We start from the raw sequence: 22,505 nt of genomic DNA, 5'->3' as shown, positions 1-22,505 counted from the left end.
AAGATTCTTTTAAAAATGGTTGACGGACACTGAGCAGTCACAAAAGCTCACATGAGCCTTTGGCTCAGGTGAGCTAAAAACATACTAAACAGTGGTGGTTCTACAGCCACTATGGCTGTCAGATTTCTAATAAACAAGAGGGCCATGAAGACCCTGTATCGCTCACTTGACCTATTGACGTAAAGATCATCAAGATTAACATTCTGACTAAGTTTCATGAAGATACAGTCATAAATGTGGCCTCTCGAGTGTTAACAAGCTTTTCCTTTGAATTGACCTAGTGACCTAGGTTTTGACCCCCACCTGACCCAGATTTAAACTTGACCTAAAGATCATCAAGATTAACATTCTGACCAAGTTTCATTAAGATATGGTCATAAATGTGGCCTCTAAAGGGTTAACTAGCTTTTCCTTTGATTTGATCGGGTGACCTAGTTTTTGATCCTACATGACCCAGATTTAAATTGGACCTTAAGATCATCAATATTAACATTCTGACCAAGTTTCATGAAGATACAGTCATAAATGCGGCCTCTACAGTGTTAACAAGCTTTTCCTTTGATTTGACCTGGTGACCTAGTTTTTGACCCCAGATGACCCAATATCTATCTCGTCCAAGATTTTATTTAGGGTAACATTCTGACCAAGTTTCATTAAGATTGGGCCAAAATTGTGACCTTTAGAGTGTTAACAAGCTTTTCCTTTGATTTGACCTGGTGACCTAGTTTTCGACCCCAGATGACCCAATATCGAACTCGTCCAATATTTTATTGAGGGTAACATTCTGACCAAGTTTCATCAAGATTGGGCCAAAAATGTGACCTCTAAAGTGTTGTCAAATTGTTGACGACGGTAGGACGACAGACACAGGGCGATCACAAAAGCTCACCTTTGAGTACTTTGTGCTCAGGTGAGCTAAAAACAGGTTGAAAGACAGAAACAATACACATATAATTTACTGGAAAATGATTGCATGGCATAGTTAACAATATTGTAAATTAGTACACTACTAGCATACTACCTTAACAAGTAACATGTAGTGTGGAGGTTCCTCCCTCCTACTTACAAAACGATTCCTTTATCTGGAAGACTAAATTGCAGTTTAACTATACCCTCTCTACATCCGCATTCAGGTCATAATCAGGGTTTTCTGTCACTTCATATCCAGTTATATTTGATGCATCTGTGACATCGGCTATTTCCTCAGACATATCTTTGAATGTATTCATTTCTACATGTACGTACTGACTAGGAACAACCTCAGCAACACTTTTAGTTGCTTCTTTACTACTATCCTCTGCTTGGCCATCAATAATATTCTTCACTAGCTCCATTTCTGAATCATCATTCATGTCTTCCATCACACAAGATATTATTGTACCATTCTCACTCATGTCACCTTTTCTATCAACCTCTTTACCGATGTCCTCATCATTTTCATCATACTGTCTATCAGATTCATTACCATATTTCTGTTCAGAAGACATGCAATCAAAGATGTTTTGCCGCACATCTTTTAAATCTGTTTTACACATGAGATCTGCTGCAATATTTTTAACAAGAAGAGTTGGACTACAGACCTGTTGGCGACAGGTTGACACTATAACAGGTACTGGTGTGTTTTCACCATCCCTATTCACATCAACATTGACTTCATCCATTTTACTATCAAACCTTTCTACCTTTACAGTTTCATCTGATTCTCCAGACTGAGGGACATTAGCTACATCACTTTCTAAACACAGGCCAATACTAGCTTCAGGTTGAGGTGTATCAGGTAAATTGCTTTCAGAGAGCTCAAACTGTAAATCACATCCATGCCTGGTAAACATTGAATTATCTTCATCTGCAAAAAAGTGTTAAGATTGTAACTACAATTAAATACTTTGAAAACACAGTTTTTCAGGTTGCCAAAACATACTGGGAATTTACTGAAATAAAAAGTTTGACATCTTTTTATGTTGCTCACTTCTAACTTCTGATGGTGCAGGAACACCTTGGCACTGTTTCAGGCATCTGCAGGGACTTGGGTAAAACCAATGATCTTCCATAAGCCAACTGGCTGGGTTTCTCACATTAAGATTTCTACAGCCCAAGTTAAGTTTTGAACCCACAGCAGTGAGGGGAAAGTGATTTGAGCCACGCCACGGGAAAACCAACATAGTGGCTTTGCGACCAGCATGTATCCAGACCAGCCTGCGCATCCGCGCAGTCTGGTCAGGATCCACGCTGTTCGCTAACAGTTTCTCTAATTCAAATAGGCTTTGAAAGCGAACAGCATGGATCCTGACCAGACTGCGCGGATGCGCAGGCTGGTCTGGATCCATGCTGGTTGCAAAGCCACTATGTTGGTTTTCCCGTGGCGCGGCTCATTTAAAGTCAGTGGCCTTGACCACTCAGCCGCAAGTCAACAAATTAGCAACCTATAACTTACAGCTCATCCTGAACCCTGGATTTAGACGAGCTTAATAAAATCAAAACTTCACATTTTAAACAAATAATGTGTCTATGTTAAAGTGGGCTGGTTCCCCCTGTATGTGAAGTGGGCTGGTTCCTCTTGTATCTAAAGCATTGTTTGATCTTAAACTAGACAGAAACTATTCACAGCCACTAGTGGCCACACTTTTACAAATCAAAGTTTTTGATGACTGCTCGAGGTTTGAACAATTTCCAGTGAAAAATCATCAAAGAAACACTTCCTGCCAAATTACTCTGTAAGTGGTACTGCCTAATTTAAGTTTTCCACATAGTCATAAAAGGCAAAACTAAACACATCTCTTAGGGCCACTTTTTTTTTACAAATTAAGGTGGCTTGAACAGTTCAGAGAGTATATCACCCAAAGAATATTTCTGTAACATTATTTTCACATTTAGCCAAATAGATCTTTACAGTTTCCATCATACATTGTATAGGAAAAAAGTGACGGTGCCCTCAAGCAATGTTTCTGACCGTTCTGAATAATTTCTGAATAGGCAGATTTTAAAGTTTTCACTACATATAAATCTCTTTGTCTGGCAGCCATTTTTTAATAAATTGGAACAACTGGAACAATATTGGCAGTCATCAAAGGAGCAATCTGTGGGGAATTATTTCGAAATCTAGTCAATGGTTTCTGAAAAGATTTTTTAACATTTTCATTTCCACTGCCATGGCAACTAGACTTCTGCATGAAATCTAATACTTTGAACAATTTTGGAGTGGAAACACTGAATTAACAAGAGCTGTCACTAATGGTGACAAATGCCCCCGCAGCACCTTGACCTTTGACCTGGTGACCCCAAAGTCAGTAGGGGTAGTGTACTCAATAAGTACTATCAGCATGTGAAGTTTGAAGGTCCTGGGTGCAGTGGTTCGCCTGCAAAGTGCCTTCATGCAAAAAGTTAATATTGGCCCCTGTGACCTTGACCTTTGACCTGGTGACCCCAGTCAGTAGGAGTGGTGTACTCAATCAGTACTATCAGCATGTGAAGTTTGAAGATCCTGGGTGAAGTGGTTCGCGAGTAAAGTGCCTTCATGCAAAAAGTTAACGTTGGCCCCTGTGACCTTGACCTTTGACCTGGTGACCCCAGTCAGTAGGGGTGGTGTACTCAATAAGTACTGTCAGCATGTGAAGTCTGAAGGTCCTGGGTGCAGCGGTTCGCTAGTAAAGTGCCTTCATGCAAAAAGTTAACGTTGGCCCATGTGACCTTGACCTTTGACCTGGTGACCCCAAAGTCAGTATGGGTGGTGTACTCAATAAGTACTATCAGCATGTAAAGTTTGAAGGTCCTGGGTGCAGTGGTTCGCGAGTAAAGTGCCTTCATGCAAAAAGTTAACGTTGGCCCCTGTGACCTTGACCTGGTGACCCCAAATTCTGTAAGGGTGGTGTACTCAATAAGTACTATCAGCATGTGAAGTTTGAAGGTCCTGGGTGCAGTGGTTCGCGAGTAAAGTGCCTTCATGCAGAAAGTTAACGTTGTGACGAACTAACAAACGAACGGACGGACAGTTGAAAACTAATATGCCTCCCTTCTGGGGCATAGAAACTGCAACTTAAGGCATTACATCAATACAAATGGCAACAAGTAGAATCTTCAACCTTTCTAAATGGTAGTGTGGGTATATTCTTTGGAAACCAAAACTAGTTAAAAATGGGACTTTTATCTTACCTGCAATTACAGCTTTACAATCATCAGATTCATACTCAAAACTGCAATCATGGTCTGACACAATCACAACCGATTTACCAGAGCTGGGAGACAATGTTTCAACTGTATCCACATCATCCTCATCTACAGTGTCATCATCTAGAATAAGAGATACATCTTCAAATTCTATAAACCACTTTATTCCTTACACTCACCTTTACTGTAGCAATATTACAGGTTTGGCCCTCACTATAATTGAGTAATTTTATAAAAGAGCACAAGCTTAACTAGAGACTTTGGAAGGGAAGTGAGCTCGACTATTAAAACATGTTTTCACTGTAAATTAATGTGTCACCAAATACAGTTCTGGATAGAGGAAAAATGTCTGGAAAATCATTGCCTAAGCGTCCATGCACTTGTCAGTCTCTAAACCCAAGACACCTAAGTACATGACGAAAGTTCAATAACATATGGAAAAGGGATTAGATATTAGTTGTTAGTGGCAATGGTAGTGAATATGGACATTGTGTTATGTGGAAAAAGAGCTAGCTAGGACATTAATTATTCACTTACATGAACAAGAGCTGTCTCCATAGGATGACACATGCCCCCGATGGCACTTTGAATGAATAGTTATGGCCGATGTTAGAGTTCAGGACCTTTGTCCTACGGACCTGGGTCTTGCGCGCGACATGTCGCCTTACTGTGGTACACATTCATGCCCAATAATTTTAAAATCCATGCATGAATGACAAAGATATGGACCGGACACGCCCATCAATACACTATCATGAAATATGACCTTTAACGTCTAAGTGTGACCTTGACCTTTGAGCTATGAACCTGGGTCTTGCGCGCGACACGTCGTCTTTTGTGGTACACATTCACGTCAAGTTATTTAAAAATCCATCCATGGATGACAAAGATATGGACCGGACACGAATGCACTATCATGAACAAGAGGACCATGATGGTCCTGAATCGCTCACCTCTTCCCACATGACCCAGTTTTGAGTATGACGTCGTTTTTTTCTATTATTTGACATAGTGACCTAGTTTTTGAGCTCATCTGACCCAGTTTTGAACTTGACCTAGATATTATCAAGATAAAAATTCTGACCAATTTTCATGAAGATCCATTGAAAAATATGGTCTCTAGAGAGGTCACAAGGTTTTTCTATTATTTGACCTATTGACCTAGTTTTCGAAGGTACGTGACCCTGTTTTGAACTTTACATAGATATCATCAAGGTGAACATTCTCACTAATTTTCATGAAGATCTCATGAAAAATATGGCCTCTAGAGAGGTCACAAGGTTTTTCTATTTTTATACCTACTGGCCTAGTTTTTGACCGCACGTCGAAACTGACCTAGATATCATCAAGGTGAATATTCAGATCAATTTTCATGAAGATCCATTGAAAAATATGACCTCTAGAGAGGCCAAAAGATTTTAATAATTTTAGACCTACTGACCTAGTTTTTGATAGCAATTGACCCAGTTTCAAACTTTACCTAGATATCATCAAGATGAACATTCAGACCAACTTTCATACAGATCCCATGAAAAGTATGGCCTCTAGAGAGGTCACAAGGTTTTTTTATTATTTGACCTACTGACCTAGTTTTTTAAGGCACATGACCCAGTTTCAAACTTGACCTAGATATCATCAAGGTGAACATTCTGATCAATTTTTATGGAGATCCATTCACAAGTATGGCCTCTAGAGAGGTCACAAGGTTTTTCTATTTTAAGACCTACTGACCTAGTTTTTGACCGCACATGACCCTGTTTCGAACTTGACCTAGATATCATCAAGATGAACATTCAGACCAATTTTCATACAGATCCCATGAAAATTATGGCCTTTAGAGAGGTCACAAGGTTTTTCTATTATTTGACCTACTGACCTAGTTTTTGACGGCACGTGACCCACTTTCGAACTTGACCTAGATATCATCAAGATGAACATTCTGACCAACTTTCATACAGATCCCATGAAAAATATGGCCTCTAGAGAGGTCACAAGGTTTTTCTATTATTTGACCTACTGACCTAGTTTTTGATGGCACGTGACCCACTTTCGAACTTGACCTAGATATCATCAAGATGAACATTCTGACCAATTTTCATGAAGTTCTCATGAAATATATGGCCTCTAGAGAGGTCACAAGGTTTTTCTATTTTTAGCCCTACTGACCTAGTTTTTGACCGCACATGACCCAGTTTCGAACTTGACCTAGATATCATCAAGATGAACATTCAGACCAACTTTCATACAGATCCCATGAAAAATATGGCCTTTAGAGAGGTCACAAGGTTTTTCTATTATTTGACCTACTGACCTAGTTTTTGATGGCACGTGACCCAGTTTCGAACTTGACCTAGATATCATCAAGGTGAACATTCTGACCAATTTTCATGAAGATCTTGTGAAATATATGGCCTCTAGAGAGGTCACAAGGTTTTTCTATTTTTAGACCTTCTGACCTAGTTTTTGATTGAACGTGACCCAGTTTCGAACTTGACCTAGATATCATCAAGGTGAACATTCTGACCAATTTTCATGAAGATCTTGTGAAATATATGGCCTCTAGAGAGGTCACAAGGTTTTTCTATTTTTAGACCTACTGACCTAGTTTTTGATGGCACGTGACCCAGTTTCGAACTTGACCTAGATATCATCAAGATGAACATTCTGACCAACTTTCATAAAGATCCCATGAAAAATGTGACCTCTAGAGTGGTCACAAGCAAAAGTTTACGGACGGACGCACGGACGGACGACGGACACCGCACGATCACAAAAGCTCACCTTGTCACTTTGTGACAGGTGAGCTAAAAATGACCTTTAACGTCTAAGTGTGACCTTGACCTTTGAGCTACGGACCTGGGTCTTGCGCACGACACGTCGTCTTACTGTGGTACACATTCATGCCAAGTTATTTGAAAATCCATCCATCGATGACAAAGATATGGACTGGACAGTAAATTGCGGACAGACTGACAGACGGTTCAAAAACTATATGCCTCCCTTCGGGGGCATAAAAATAAAGGTAATGTTTGAATATAGACATGTCCATGAGATATATAAATAATGTGCTACTTGTTAAAAGTTGTTTTATTAAAATATTGTATTCTTTTAGTATTTTGAAGAGTATATATTTAAAGGTAGAATAAATATAACATAAATTTTGTTAAATAAGTGAGATAGAACAGAAATGCATCACAACTTGAACCTGAAATTCTGTCTCAAAGCATTCTGATGCCATCATCATGAACATTGAATCATATGGTGTGAGTGATCATACCAAACAACCATTTTTAAGTTAAATAAAATCCATTTAGTGACAACAGATGTATAGTGAACAAGAGTGCCAGACTGTCACAAAATACGCCCATCATCGAACTTGGCCTAATTCAAGGTCTATAATCCAAGAGTGCCTGGGGTGATTTGGGTGGTTACCAAACTTGGCCGAGCTATTATGCCCACAAACTTTGTCAGCAAGTTTGGAGAAGATCGGATGAAAACTGTTCGACTTAGAGAGCGGACATGGCTAAATCTGCAGTTTTTCGAATACTTCAAGGGCCATTATCCATCAGTGCCTGGGGCGATTTGACTGGCTATTACACTTGGTCAAGATATTATGCTCACAAACATTGTCAGCAAGTTAAGTGAAGATCAGATAAACTGTTTGACTTAGAGAGCAGACAAGGCTAAATTTGCAGTTTTTCGAATTATTCATGGGCCATAATCCCAGCGTGCCTCGGGCAATTTGGGTGGATATCGAACTTGGCTGAGATATTATGCCCATAAACATTGTCAGCAAGTTTGGTGAAGATCAGATAAAAACAGACTTAGAGAGCGGAAAAGGCTAAATTCGCAGATTGTTTTTTAGCAAATCAAGGGCCATAATCCATTTATTTATTTATTTGGGTTTTACGGCGCACCAACACAGTATAGGTTATATGGCGCCAAACAGGACTACAAATTTTGGTTTCACATCTCATTTATAATCCAAGAGACTAGGGGCGATTTGGGTGGTTATCGAAATTGGCCAAGATATCATGCCGACAAACATTGTAAGCAAGTTTGGTGAAGAAGGATGAAAACTGTTGGACTTAAGAGAGCGGACATGCCTTGGGCACCGACTGCCCGCCCACCACGGGTTTTTTCATAAATGCGCCCGCTCTTTCAGAAACAGGCATATAAAAACTGAAATTCTAAGTAAAAAGGGGACACAAGTCACTAAATATTTGTGCCAGAATTATGGATCTTGTGTAATATGATGAAGACTACAATGAAGAAGAATTATTTTAAGTTTGAAACAAAGATAAAGTGAAAGTGCACCAACGTTTACTAGAAATTCTAAGTAACAAGAGGACCATGATGGTCCTGAATCGCTTACCTGTCCCCACGTGGCCCAGTTTTGAACTGAGTATGACGTCATTTTTTCTATTATTTGACATAGGGACCTAGTTTTTGAGCTCATGTGACCCAGTTATGAACTTGATATCATCCAAGATAAAAATTCTGACCAATTTTCATGAAGATCCATTGAAAAATATGGCTTCTAGAGAGGTCACAAGGTTTTTCTATTATTTCACCTAATGACTTAGTTTCTGAAAGCACACGACCCAGTATGAACTTGACCTAGATATCATCAAGGTGAACATTCTCACCAATTATCATGAAGATCTCATGAAAAATATGGCCTCTAGAGAGGTCACAAGGTTTTCTATTATTTGACCTAATGACCTAGTTTTTGATGGCACGTGACCCAGTTTCGAACCTTACCTATATATCAAGGTGAACATTCAGACCAATTTTCATGAAGATCCATTGAAAAATATGGCCTCTAGAGAGGTCAAAAGGTTTTTCTATTTTTAGATATACTGGCCTAGTTTCTGACCACAGTTGACCCAGTTTCAAACTTGATCTAGATATCATCAAGATGAACATTCAGACCAACTTTCATACAGATCCCATGAAAAATATGGCCTCTAGAGAGGTCACAAGGCTTTTTTATTATTTGACCTACTGACCTAGTTTTTGAAGGCATGTGACACAGTTTCAAACTCGACCTAGATATCATCAAGTTAAACATTCTGACCAATTTTCATGAAGATCCATTCAAAAGTATGGCCTCTAGAGAGGTCACAAGGTTTTTCTATTTTTAGACCTACTGACCTAGTTTTTGACCACAGTTGACCCAGTTTCGAACTTGACCTAGATATCATCAAGATGAACATTCAGACCAACCTTCATACAGATCCCATGAAAAATATGGCCTCTAGAGAGGTCACAAGGTTTTTTTTATTATTCGACCTAGTGACCTAGTTTTTGATGGCACGTGACCCAGTTTCAAACTTGACCTAGATATCATCACGGTGAACATTCTGACCAATTTCATGAAGATCTCATAAAAAATATGGCTTCTAGAGAGGTCACAAGGTTTTTCTATTTTAAGACCTACTGACCTAGTTTTTGACCGCACGTGACCCAGTTTCGAACTTGACCTAGATATCATCAAGATGAACATTCTGACCAATTTTCATAAAGATCTCATGAAAAATGTGACCTCTAGAGTGGTCACAAGCAAAAGTTTACGGACGACGGACACCGCGCGATCACAAAAGCTCACCTTGTCACAGGTGAGCTAAAAATGGGGCATAGCTCATGAAATATGGGCGACAGAGTTATGGCTCTTGTGTCATATAATGTAGGTGATGATGTCCTACAACTAGTTTAAGTCTGAATCAAATCCATTTGGTAACAACAGATAGAGTTATGGCAACGTAAATCTGCAGAAGTGCATCAAAACTTTTAACTTGAAGTTTTATGTAAAAAGGGGGAATTATTCATGAAATACTGGTGCAAGGGTTATGACCCTTGTGTCACATGATGTGGATGATAATGCCGAACAACTGTTTAAAGTTTGAATCAAAACCCTTTTGTAATAACAGAGATATAGCGAAAATGTATCAAAATTAAACTAAAATTCTACGTAAAAAGGGGCATAATTCCTGAAAAATATGTGCCACAGTTATGGACCATAAGTAATATGATGTGGGTGATGATGTGGAACAACTGTTTTAAGACTGAATCAAATCCATTTAGTAATAACTGAGTGAAAGTGCACAAAAACTCAAAATTCTAACTAAAAAGGGGGGGACAATTCAAGAAGTATTGGTGTAAGAGTCATGGCCCTTGTGTAAGATGACGTGGGTGATGAAAAAAGAGAAAGTGTTTCAAAACTTTAACCAAGGTGTGGAATTGGAAGGATGCAGACTCCAACGCCGGGGAGTAGAATAGCTCTGCATATATTTCGTATAGTTGAGCTAAAAATCAAATACATCACCTGCAGAATTTCTGCTTTGTGGAAAACTTTTTATTCGAATGTGGAGAACTACCTTAAGAACTTTGACAAATTGGGACGCTGATAAATAGAGGAGTACAACAGACGCAGCTTTTTCTTCAAACAGTGGAGCTGAAAATAGCTATTTTTTTTTTTTCTGAAATAGGCAGTTGTTAGGGTAAGGGGAGAGTGGGGGTGGGAAGAGGTGTGGTATGGGTTGGAAGTGGACTAATGAGGGATGTTGGTACACAGAAACACAAGATGTATGTGAAACAGAAGCCTGCCATAAACCTTTAACCAACACTATAATAAAATCTGACCCTAGTAACCTTGAACTATAATGTATTTGACTTTAACCAACATATCAGATCAATCCTATGTAAGGTGTAATGACTACAGAGGCAGCATTTAAGCAATTAATAAGTTTGACACACACTAACTTTAAATGCAAAGGAGACACTGATGTTGGGGTATGTAAAATAGCCCTCCTTTTCTCTGAATAGTCAACATTCGTTTTACACTCAGGTGAAATGAAAGTTCTGTAATGGATTATATATGAAGTCATAAATTATGCGCCTCTCTGACCAAGGCTGCAAAAGTTTCTCAGCTACATGCAGGAAAATTTCATCCTAACAAACTAAACAAACTTAGTAACTTTTTTGTCTAAACTTAAAATCCGTGTATTACGTTTGTTTTTCCAGATGGACAGGCTGACAGCCACAGGTTAAAACTAAACTGATCAAACAAGTGTACCAACCTATATGAATGAACATGTCACGGTCAGAATCATCCAATGTCGCTGCCTGTACACCATTCTCAGCATTATTTGTGCTATCTTTCAATGCACGCCACTCTTTATACATATCCTTATGCTTTTTGGTTTTTATATGAGCGAACATCTTTTTGTAATACTGTCTGCAAACATTGCAGTATTCTATACGAGTCGCTTTCTTTTTGTCTACGTCATCTTCTGATGTTTCAATAATCTCAGAGTGCTTGCGTTTCCTTGAAGTTTCAGAGTTTACATGTGGTCCTTTAACATTCTTCGTCTTGCATTCTTTCTGTCCAACTGTTCCATCAACAGTGTCTTCTGTTCTATTCGTTTTATAACCATCTTTAGACAGTTCTTCAATTATTTCTACAGCACTTCCATCATCATCACTAATCAGGACAGTTTCCTTCAGATTAGTCTTCCCCTTCTCTCCTCTTCTCTTTACAAATTCAACCCATTTTAAGTTTTCCTGATGGACATGAGATTTAAGATGGCGATCATAGCTAGCTTTATGACAAAAGGTGGAGCCGCACACTTCACACCACACTGCAGCATTATGGCTTTGACTGATATGGTACCGACAAGAGTCCTGTTAAAAGGAGAAAATATTACTTTTAAGTTTTCTTCATTTATATTTTTTCTTGTTCTGGGTTGGGATATGGGGGACAGAGATGGAGATGACACTAACTCTTATTTTATGCTCTTCAGTGAAATACTGTAATTCATCAGTGAAAAAAAAAATTGATATTTCAAACATTTGGTACGGAACTACACTTGAATGCGAAAGAATATGAATTATTAATAACAGGAAATTCCTTGCAAATATACTTCAGTAAAGATACAGAATCTGATGTATAGAAATACTAACAGGATCATAATATTCATTCCATCATAATAAAATGTAAAAGAAATTGGAAAACATAACAGAACTATTTACAGTTTTTCTACAAAGATATCGTGACATCATGACATTATGATGCGATGCACATGACGTTGCGTGAACAAACTGGATATGATTTTGTTAAAACCATTAAAATACATTAAATAAAAAGAAAATTTGTTAGTTTCAGTGTAAGATTGAAATGAATTTCACTCGTGAAAACAATAATTTACATTTTCACTTGTGGCTGTGCCATTCTTGAAAATATTGCATAATAGTGTTCACTCGGTGAAATATATTTTGACCTTACACTAAAAAGAAACAAATTTATCCTACCCTTATACAAGATATAGCACAAAATCGGCCTGCCTAATAAACTTTGCTTTATTCAGTCAGTGTCAAAATATCACTTTTGTGGGAAATTTTGAAATCACATATTTATCAAAATTTTAAATTAAAACTGATACCATTGTATTGGAAATGTTTGAATTTCGAAAATGAGTGGTCAGATTATAGGTTTTTATCCAGAAACAAAAAAGTTACTGCTATTTTTCACTTTTACGGCACTTCAGCCGGATATTTTGAAAACATATTTTTTTCCGAATTTTTCATTGAAACCGTTATCATTGTATTGGAAATGTTCTAATTAAGAAAATAAGTGGTAATATCAAAAGATTTTATTTTATCAAGAATCAAAAAAATTATTGCAATTTTTCAATTTTATCCTCAAATTTTATTGCACTTGCAAACGTTATATATGACGTCAAGTCTGAACGCTGTTGCTCTTTCCAACAACTCCCCCCCCCCCCCCCCAATATTCTGAGCACGTAGGATAAATAGAATATTAGCTTACTGTCTGAAAAATTTAAATTTATTAGGCTCGTCTACGAAAATATATAAGGCTCGGCAGCAGCCTCGCCTAATATATTTTCTTCAACTCGCCTAATAAATTTAAATTTATCCGACAGTAACCTAATATTCTCTATATCCTCTGTATCATGCTGGACATGATTGATTCTGCTGCTGTGACCAGCGTAGGCTATGATCAGGCTTGCAAAACCTGCACTGTTTGCCATTCAGTCAGTATCTTTTTGGTAAGCACAACTTTTAATTGTTAATTGTACTGTCTAAATTGAAAGACAGACAAATTCATTATAGTAATTTAGCAGGGTAAGGGTCTTACTACCAGACAGTATCAAGAAACTAAAATCAAAGAATTATTTCTGAAGGGGGGGAGATTGAAGGACTTTGATAAAGGGTCACCAAAAGAACATCTGAATGCGTGAAATCATTCTGAATTTGGGCTATAGCGGTTTCAAAGGAGATTTTAAAATTTTCAATGTAATATTAGACATAAAGCAACAACAGCCCCCACCCCAGGTACCCATGTGTTTTATAATTCTGATTTGTTAAATCAGAATGGCCTGAAGGAATTTTGTACAAATCACATTAGGAACAGAGCTGTCAATTTATTTTGAAACTTGACCAGCCCTTTAAGATTTTTCACTTTTCCATCCTTAGCCCTCTGGCTGCCATATTTTCTAACGAAACATACGTTTGAAAGAAAGAGGTAGATGGTAACTGTAGAATTATTTTAAAATCATGTCAGCAATTTGAGGAGATATTCAAACTTTTCCATAAAAGCCACATGGAAAACTAGGCCCATTTTTTTTAAATAAGACATACCTATTACAGAAATCTGGAAGAGGGTCATCCAAGGAATACTGATGTAAAATTATTTTGAAATCAAATCAGCAGTCTCAGAGGAGATTTTCAAAGCTTTCAATAAATTCCTTCCCATAACTCACATGTAACAACATGTCCTCCACCGTGGCAGGGCTAGTTTCCCCTCTATAGTAGGAAAACTAGCCCTGCCACCCCAGAAGACAGTCATGTTTTTTTAACTAAAAAGAATTATTTGAAGGAACTTCGTAGAGGATCACCCAAAGCACATTTCTAGGAAATTATTTCTTAACTGGGCCTGTGGTTTCTGCAGATTTACGTTGCCATAACAACCAGAATTCTGCACAGACGACCCAAAATTGAAATAATCTGAAAAGGGACCAGCGTATACTTCAATGGAAAACCCAGTATTTTGGTGTACAAGAGAACTCACCTAGAGTTCAAACCTATGACCTTTGTTTTGTATCAGTGCCAGTAGGAAATGCTAGATATGTGTGAAATTTTTCAAGTCTTTAGATCAGCATGCTAATAACTGGTTGTTTTCTGTGTGCTTTTTTGGGGTTCAATGCAGTTTTTCAACAGTATTTCAGTTACGTAGTGGTGAGCAGTTAACCTAATCAGTGTTCCTGGATTCTGTGTCAGTACAGACCTGTTCTCCACAAGTAACTCCCTCACATGAATCAAAGTAGATGATGAATGATTTCAGACACAATGTCTTTTATCAAATAGTCAGAGAACATGGCCTGCCCGTGATCAAACTTGCAACCTACAGATCTGCACTCTCCCTATCACTTTACATGAATATTCCCAGAACTTGACAAAATGATCAGAATAAACTGAGATTAAGAAGACAATTAAAAGAATTAAAGAATAATTTATTTATTTTGTTGGATTTAACGTCACACCGACACATGATAGGTCATATGGCGACTTTACAGCTTTAATGGTGGAGGAAGACCCCAGGTGCCCCTCCGTGCATTATTTCATCACAAGCGGGCACCTGGGTAGAACCACCGACTGATTTAAGAATAAAGAAGAATCCTCACCTGATCTTTGAATTGTTTTCTACACAGCAGACACCAGTTGACATGCTTTTGACTATAGTGTACCTTCAGCTTCTTTATACTGTCACACGAGAATTTGCACAATTTACACAACTGCTTATACAAGATATCCTTAACACGCTGTTCCATGTTATCTTCTTTCAGTGAATTATAATCATGTGATCTATTTGGTTTACTGCCATCTGGAATACGCTTTGTAGAGTCTTTGTTAGCTTTGATCTTTCCTTTGTTTTCAACGTAATTTGGGGAGTCTTTTTGACGAGTTTCTGTAGCGTTCTTATTTTTTACCTTGTGTACACTTTTCAGCGAGTCTTTTTGGTGTTTATCTTTGTTATTCTTAATTTTCCCTTTTAGTAAAGATTCTGGAGCGACTTTTTGTTGTTTTTCTGTAGCGTTCTTATTTTTTTCATCTGTACCGGATTTTGGAGAATCTTTGTGTTGTTTTTGTTTGACAGACTTATTTTTTTCATCTGTACCAGGATTTGGCATGTCGTTTTGCCATTTTTCTTTAACAGTCTTTCTTCTTTCATCCGTTACATTTTGCCACTTTCCTATGGTAGTTTTACAGTTGCCATTAGGTTGTTTAACGCTTTTAAGCCTGATACTGGGTATTCTTTTTTCTTGTGTCTTCTTTGTTTTTGATTGATCTGTATCTTTGCCAGAAGCATGTGGGTTATCAGGTTTGTTTTTGTTAGCATAATTTACCTTTGACCTTGTTCTCAACTTCTGGTCCTTTGATCTAAGAATAAGTTTCTTCATAGCCAATTGCTGGCGAGTAACTATTGATACATTAGAATCTATGGTTTTCAATTTTACAGACATTGTCTTTGTTTGAGTGTCATTTACATCGAAAGGTTTGTCTAATTGTGTACTATCAGAATTTGTATTTGTACTGTTATTCTTATCAAAAGTTTCAGTATTCTCGTTTTTAATGACTTCCTTCTCATGTTCTTCATCTTTGATAACTTTGACCGACTCCATTTTTCCAGTAACTGGATTTATCAGTAACTCAAATTTTTCCTTACAACACGATCTTTTGTTGCTGTGATCAAAGTCTCCAAGAAATCTCTCAGCTGCTTCATAAAGCTCCCTTTCTGTGCTTATTGTTTTCTGTGGCTTTGCCCGTGGCAAGGGATTAGGAAATCGCTTTTCAAATCTTGGTTTTCTACTTGTTCCCAGATGAATAGGAGCTCTGGCAGATTTAAAAACACTATTGTGTTCTTCTTTAATAACAGGATTTTCAAAGTCTATATCATTTTGTATTTCAGTCAGTGCTGTTTTGGGAGACAATGTTGGAATCTGAGGCGAAGAATGCTGCAAATGATTACCTCCAACAGTGCTATTATTTTGAAACTCCTCAGAAAGATTAATCAAACTGCCTTCCCTTGTGATATCTGGAGGGTTAATTGGTATACTTGAAATCAGTTCTGCATCAGTAAGAATATCGGTTACAAAATCTTCAAAAATGTCCTTTGATGTGTTCTTTAGCTCTTGGTCTATGTTAATAACATCACAACTAGGTTTCTGCTGTATCTCATCTCTTCCTTCAGGATACTCACGAGACACCAGATTAGACAAGTTCTTATCCTCGAAGGACAATGAATCATAAAGATTTCTGGAACCGCGCTTGTCAGTATTTGCATCAACCGCGAAGGAAGTGCTAGATTCTGATAAAGTTCCATCAGAAATGCACAATCCCTGTGTTTCATTCTTTTCTGTTCTCCATGGACTGTTTTCAAATTCTTCATTGTTAAGTGCACATTCTACATTCTCTAGTTTTTCAGTGTCGTCTTTCCATTTAGGATAACCCTGTATTCCACAATATGGAGATTTTTGTCCTTCACTGTCAGCGTATGTTGCAACTCTTTGTAACTGATAGTCTCTGTACATTTCAAATTCCTCATTAGATGGTTCATACTGCAAGTCACCACAGCAGCTAGCACCAACATAGCTATTTTCAGTTTCAGCAACAGGTTCAATCTCTATTGCTGAATTCTCAGGTAATTTTTCTGTAGCTGATGCAGGAGAATTCATACCAACAGTGATAGGATCAGGGATACTGTTGCAGCAGCTTGAAGCAGACAGTGTAGTAACTGGGAATGTAGGCAGTAAAGATGGCAGAACAGATATTGGATCCGAATTCAACTCTATGTTATTCTGGCATGAAGCTGTTATCTCCTGCTTTGCTTGTAAGTATTTCTTGTGCATTTCAAACCGCTCTGATGTAGACATTATACTGCTGGAAGATTGAGGAAATGGATCTACAAAAGTCTGCAGTACCCACGGTTGTTGTTGCTCAAGTCTACACCTTTCTGTTTCTACTGCTTTACTTGTATCATCATAAGTATGACCTATGATCTGTTTTTTGCATGTTTCGAAATCTGAAACTGGACTCGTAGCTTCACTTGGACCTTCTTTCAAATGTTGTCCTGAATCATTTTCTTTGCTATGAAATACATTTTTATCAACACATTGTAATACATCTAGCTGTGAGTTATGTGTTGAAAGTCCTTTGGTCAACCCTACTGAAGCACTAGGTGATACACTGCAGCTCACAGTTACCACATCTATCATAGGAGAAGTATCTGACATGGGTGTTCTTTTTGCTAGGTCATTATGCAATGTACTGGCAACCCCATTATTTTCTCCGTCAATGGTCTTGTTCATGTCCAAATTGGTCGAAGCTACCTCCTTCAGACCAAAATCTTCAGGGCATTTAGTATAGCCTGCGAAGGTTTCTTTTGAATTTCTGATTACTCTAGCTTTACCTGGGGCTTTGTAATATGTTGAAGATACAATCGGACCAAACAAACACTGTGTTGCATAGTTCCCAATGACTGTTCTCTGTGGCTTATATTCTGTAGTAGGAAGATCTAACTTCACAACATTGTTTTCACAGGCACCTTCAAGTGTCTCACTTTTTTCGATGTCAATACTGTTTTCATCTTTTTTCTCATTATTGTTTTCATCTTTTTCAACTGCATATTTCTCAATGTCTGGAGAAAGTATTTCTTTTAAATGTTCAAGTTCTTGTTTAGCCATATTTGTTGTGATGGAAGATTTTCTTTTACCTGGCTTTTTTTCAACTAAAGGCTTTGTTTTATCTCTGGTTAATGCATTAACTGCCAAAGCTCTATATAATAAATATTTCTTAGCAGAGAATAGGGCTTTGTCTAGACCCTCAACAGAGGTACTGTTTCCACTATTTGAGTTATCTGAAGTTTTCTCTTTCACTTTTGATCTTTTTGTCTCCTTTACTTCAAATGTGTTTGGTGTGGAAAGAACAAATTTGCCTCGCATTAAGGATGATGGTTTTCGCTTCAGTATCTCTACTTGGGTTTCATTTTTTATGTGTGAGACATTACTTTTAATGTTTTTGGAGGAAGTAACTCCAAATTTATCACCAGATTTGCACTCAATCTTATATTTTTCCACAACAACTCTCAGTTCTTTTTCTTTTGAATCAATACTTGATGAGCCAATTTTATGTCTCAATTTTGGATGTAAACTTTTCAAATTTACAGGTGCTTTGTGTTCTTTTTCAGATTTAACTGCTAAGTGTTTCCTTTTCTTTCTATCCTTCTCAACTCTATGTCTACCTATCTGTTTTTCACACCTTTTCTTGTTCTTATGGCTACTTTTTGACTTTAACTTGTCTACTGTAATATGTTTATTCTTTTGGTCTTTACTTCCAAGACCATTATCTACATTCTTTTCTACTGAAATCACCTTTAACCCCAGGTTCTTTTTAGAATCTTCTTTATTCCTTTTTAAATGTGGTATCTTGTATGACCCTAGCTTTGAATGGCTTATTTTGTCTTCTGATTTTAATAAAGTATTTTCCAATGAAATGTCTGGTTTGGCAATTTTTGACAAATTCCTTTTAGAATTCACTTTTGAAATCGCACTCCCTAATATTGTAAGTATGGGCATAGCAACCGTACTAGGTGGTTTCAATGACTCAAAAGATTTTAAGGACCCGAACGAAGCTTTGTTATTTAAAATTTGAACACTTTTTGATTCATGATTATCTTTATTTGCTACACCTTCTGCAGATACGTGCACTTTTGATTTATCAGCACAAACACTGTTTCGAACTTTTTTGTCCTGATCATTTCTATTTTTCACTGCCACTATTTCATGATATGAATGTCCACGGTTGTATCTATCTTGTCTCTTCTTTGCAAATGAATCACATGAACCATCAGCAGGATTCTTACCTAATATTTCTGGGTCTGATGGTTTAACCTCTTTCATGTCACTTTCATTTTCCATCTGGCAGTGTGTGTGTCCTGCTTCGCTTCCACTCACCTTAACAAATTCCATCATACTTGGTTTTCTATCAAACAAGACCTCCTTCATTCCCTCTTGAATAAATTCCTGTTGACTGGCATTTCCTTCTTGTTGACAAGAATCACTAATATTCAGACTACTATTATCAACAACTGCCTTTTCTCTAACCTGTTTCCAACCATTCTTAGTATTCTTATATTTACTTCCTTCTGTGCTATTAAACTGCTTTTTTGTCTCATCTCTAGTCACACTGTAATCATCGTGCCAAAAATCTTCACCTGTTTGATCTGGAAACAGATCTGATCTGTAGAAAGATGTTACATGTGCAAACTTAGAGGATTTGTCTTCAACATTTGAATTTCTACTATCAGTTATTCTATCCCACCTTGTTCTAGGTTTCTCCCAAGGCCTGAAATATCCTAGGGTGGAAAAATTGTGTCTCTCTCTTGGATAATCTAAACGAGATGGATATGTATGTATTCCCAGGCCAGATAATCTTCGCCTCTCGTTCTGTCTGGCATATGGCCTCTCATTGCGTCTGGAATATGGTTTTTGTCTGTAAAATGGTTCAAATGATGTATAATCTTTATCCCTGTAGTTACCACTGAAGTCACTATCAAACATATTCACTTGCCTGTCTTTTCTATCATCTACTTGCCAAGGCCTGTGGACAGGAATGTCTGCTCTGAACTGTTTTGTAAAGTTTTTGGTGAAATGTTGATCAATCTGCTGTTGCCCTACCCTGTCCTGGTTATAGGAAGATGGAACTTCTTGTTGCTGGTATTGCTTATCAGGATTATATTTTGCTGTCTGTTTTCCACTATTATTTTCACTAACCAATGCTCCATCTTCAACATTTCCATCTGTTTCACTTTTGTCTCTGCTATTTATATCTCTATAATGCATGTCCGTTCTTTCAAATCCATCAGTTTGTTTTCTCACCCTATTTTCATCAAAATATTCCACAAAGTCATTTTGGTTTGATATGGTATTGTTAACAGTTTTACAGCTTTTTTCATCAGAATGGTATTCTATGTACCTATCTTCTTCATTACCAGACTTCCTAAAATCTTTTGCCCCTCTTGTTGAAAGTTTGTTTTCCTTTGATTTTCCTATAAGAAATTTTTGTAATTTTTTTTTAACTTCATCCTGAGCATCAAGTGACTTTCTTTTCTCTTCCAGACTTAGTTTATTTGCACAGACTGACTTCATTTCTTCATCTACTCCAAGTGATTCTTTTTTCTTTGATTGTTCTTGTTCATCTGCATCATTTGACTTTATCTCCTTAGAGTGTTTTTGTTCATCTGCACCAAGTGACTTAATCTCCTCAGAGCATTTTTGTTCATCAGACGCTGAGGATATCTGCTCCAGTTCAGAGGTTGAGGAAACCTGGTTATCTGAAGTTTCACCGAAACTCTGCTTTTGTGATTCAGCTTCTACTACTGACTGTCTACATGGTAGTGGTGCACTAGGTATTGATGGCATCTGACAGGGAAACTGCTGCATAACTGAACAACTTGGTGGAGGTGGAGGAGGGGGAGGGGGAGGGGGTGGGGGTGGGGGTGGGGGTGGGGGTGGTAGTGGTATCATAGTCACATCTTGTTTTATTCCACCTTGAGCTCGAGGTACAGTTATTTTTGTACCAATATTATACTGAACAGGTTGCAGAACATCATCTCTAGGTAGTGATACAGAGATATTCTCAGTGGACTGCTGGGTGTAAAGTATTCTAGGACCTTTGTTACCACTAGATAAGCAGTTTATAGCTTCTGACAGATGAACGGGTCTAAACTGGTCATCTGGTAAGTGAGATGGTGTTGTGTACACGGGCATTCGAGGAGGTAAAACCTGTGACTCTTGCCTTGCATCTGGAAATATTTCAGGACCATTACTACCCTGTGATCTCTCATCGTTCTGTTTTAAGATAGTTGGTGGTCCAAGCCTGGGGTGGTTATATGGCAGAACCTCTCTCCTCATTACTGGTTGCCCTTGCTCTCTAAAGGTGTTGTTGTCTGCATAAAGAGGCATGCGCAACTGTTCACTACTGGTAAAAGTCATACTCGAATTTCTATATAAAGTGTTTCTGACACATGCATTTGTATCTGAAACAGGCTCACATGGTCTTGGTTTTGTAAAGTCTGGTCTATTTATACTGACTTGGTCTTGTGCACCATGAAGTTTATGCGAAGGCACAATACTGCTTTTATATACAGGTCTGTTTTCTAATTTACCTACAGGATGAGCCCACAGGCTTTGTTTTACCAAATCAGCTTCATGTCTTGGCTCGTTATAAAAATCATTATATTTCTGGGGGACAGAAGTAGCAATACCAGGTGATTCAAGTTTACCATGGTTCCTTCTCAAATCCCAGTAATTGTTTGACTCATTTCTGTTCCAGTCCAAATCTGATTTCTGGTTAGGATCACTTCTTTGATATTGAAAAGATGTGTTATCAGGGTAATCATGGTAAGCACTTCTCAGTCTTGGACTGGAAATTCTTCTGTTGTTTAACCAAGGCTGATCAGGTAATTTGTCATTTCTAACACTACCACTACCACTTCTAGGGACAAAGTGTCTAACAGGTTCTCTCCCAGATCTGTTTTCTAAAACAGTCTTTTGATTTTGAAACGTAACATTTCCTGCTTTATTATCAGGTACTCTATTCACAATATTCAGATTGTTCAAACTTGTATTGGAAATTCTATCGCTTACTGCAATCTGTACTTGATCTGTTTCACTGGCACTCACTGCAGTGTCACTGTATTTCTTCTCCAAATACTCTTTGAACGAAGCTCCAGATACATTTGCACTTGAAAGCGTTTCTGCATTCTCAGTTCTTTCTCTCAGATTCCTATTTAATTGTTCAAATTCTGCAGTCCTTTCTGAATGTCTGGGTTCATGGATATATCTACTTTCATGGTGATTGTAACCTGCATCTCTGTTCCTGTATAAATGATAGTCATGGAATCTGCCCTGCTCTCGATAGTCAACCCTGCTTTCTCTTCTATCATTTCCATAAAACCTCCTTTCATCGCTGTATGTACCACGTTTGTGGCGCATTTTGAACTTTCTCTGAAAATAAACATTTAACTTATTAAACAGCAAAACCTTTGCAACTCAACTGAATCAGCGATTTTTTTCCTTCTTTATAAAGTACCCTTAAAAGGACCTTTTCCCAATTGAAAAATGCAATATTTTTTCCCAATTATCATCCAAAAATTCCCCAGATGACCAAATTAAGTTTGCATTTTGATGATTGCAGAAGGAAAACTTAGTTACATTGACATTCACCATGATTTAACCATTCAAACAGTTTGTTTGATG

The 22,505-nt window shown here is 37.7% G+C and overlaps 1 protein-coding gene across 1 annotated transcript in view; it reads right to left on the bottom strand.

The window, feature by feature from the left end:
* Nucleotides 1-1,102: 1,102 nt before the first annotated feature.
* The window catches only part of LOC123564094 (uncharacterized), a 47,748-nt gene continuing 26,345 nt past the window's right edge, over nt 1,103-22,505 (bottom strand). The window contains exons 2-5 of the mRNA XM_045357398.2: nt 14,871-22,253; nt 11,247-11,850; nt 4,150-4,287; nt 1,103-1,846 (exon numbers count right to left, since the gene is read on the bottom strand). Of these exons, the coding sequence (XP_045213333.2) occupies nt 1,107-1,846; nt 4,150-4,287; nt 11,247-11,850; nt 14,871-22,241 (8,853 nt within the window). The 5' untranslated portion in view covers nt 22,242-22,253 and the 3' untranslated portion in view covers nt 1,103-1,106. The remainder of the gene's footprint in view (nt 1,847-4,149; nt 4,288-11,246; nt 11,851-14,870; nt 22,254-22,505) is intronic.

The sequence above is a fragment of the Mercenaria mercenaria genome, chromosome 2, assembly GCF_021730395.1.
Source record: "Mercenaria mercenaria strain notata chromosome 2, MADL_Memer_1, whole genome shotgun sequence".
Taxonomy (NCBI): Eukaryota; Metazoa; Mollusca; class Bivalvia; order Venerida; family Veneridae; genus Mercenaria; species Mercenaria mercenaria.
This window is presented reverse-complemented; position numbering and strand designations above follow the sequence as displayed.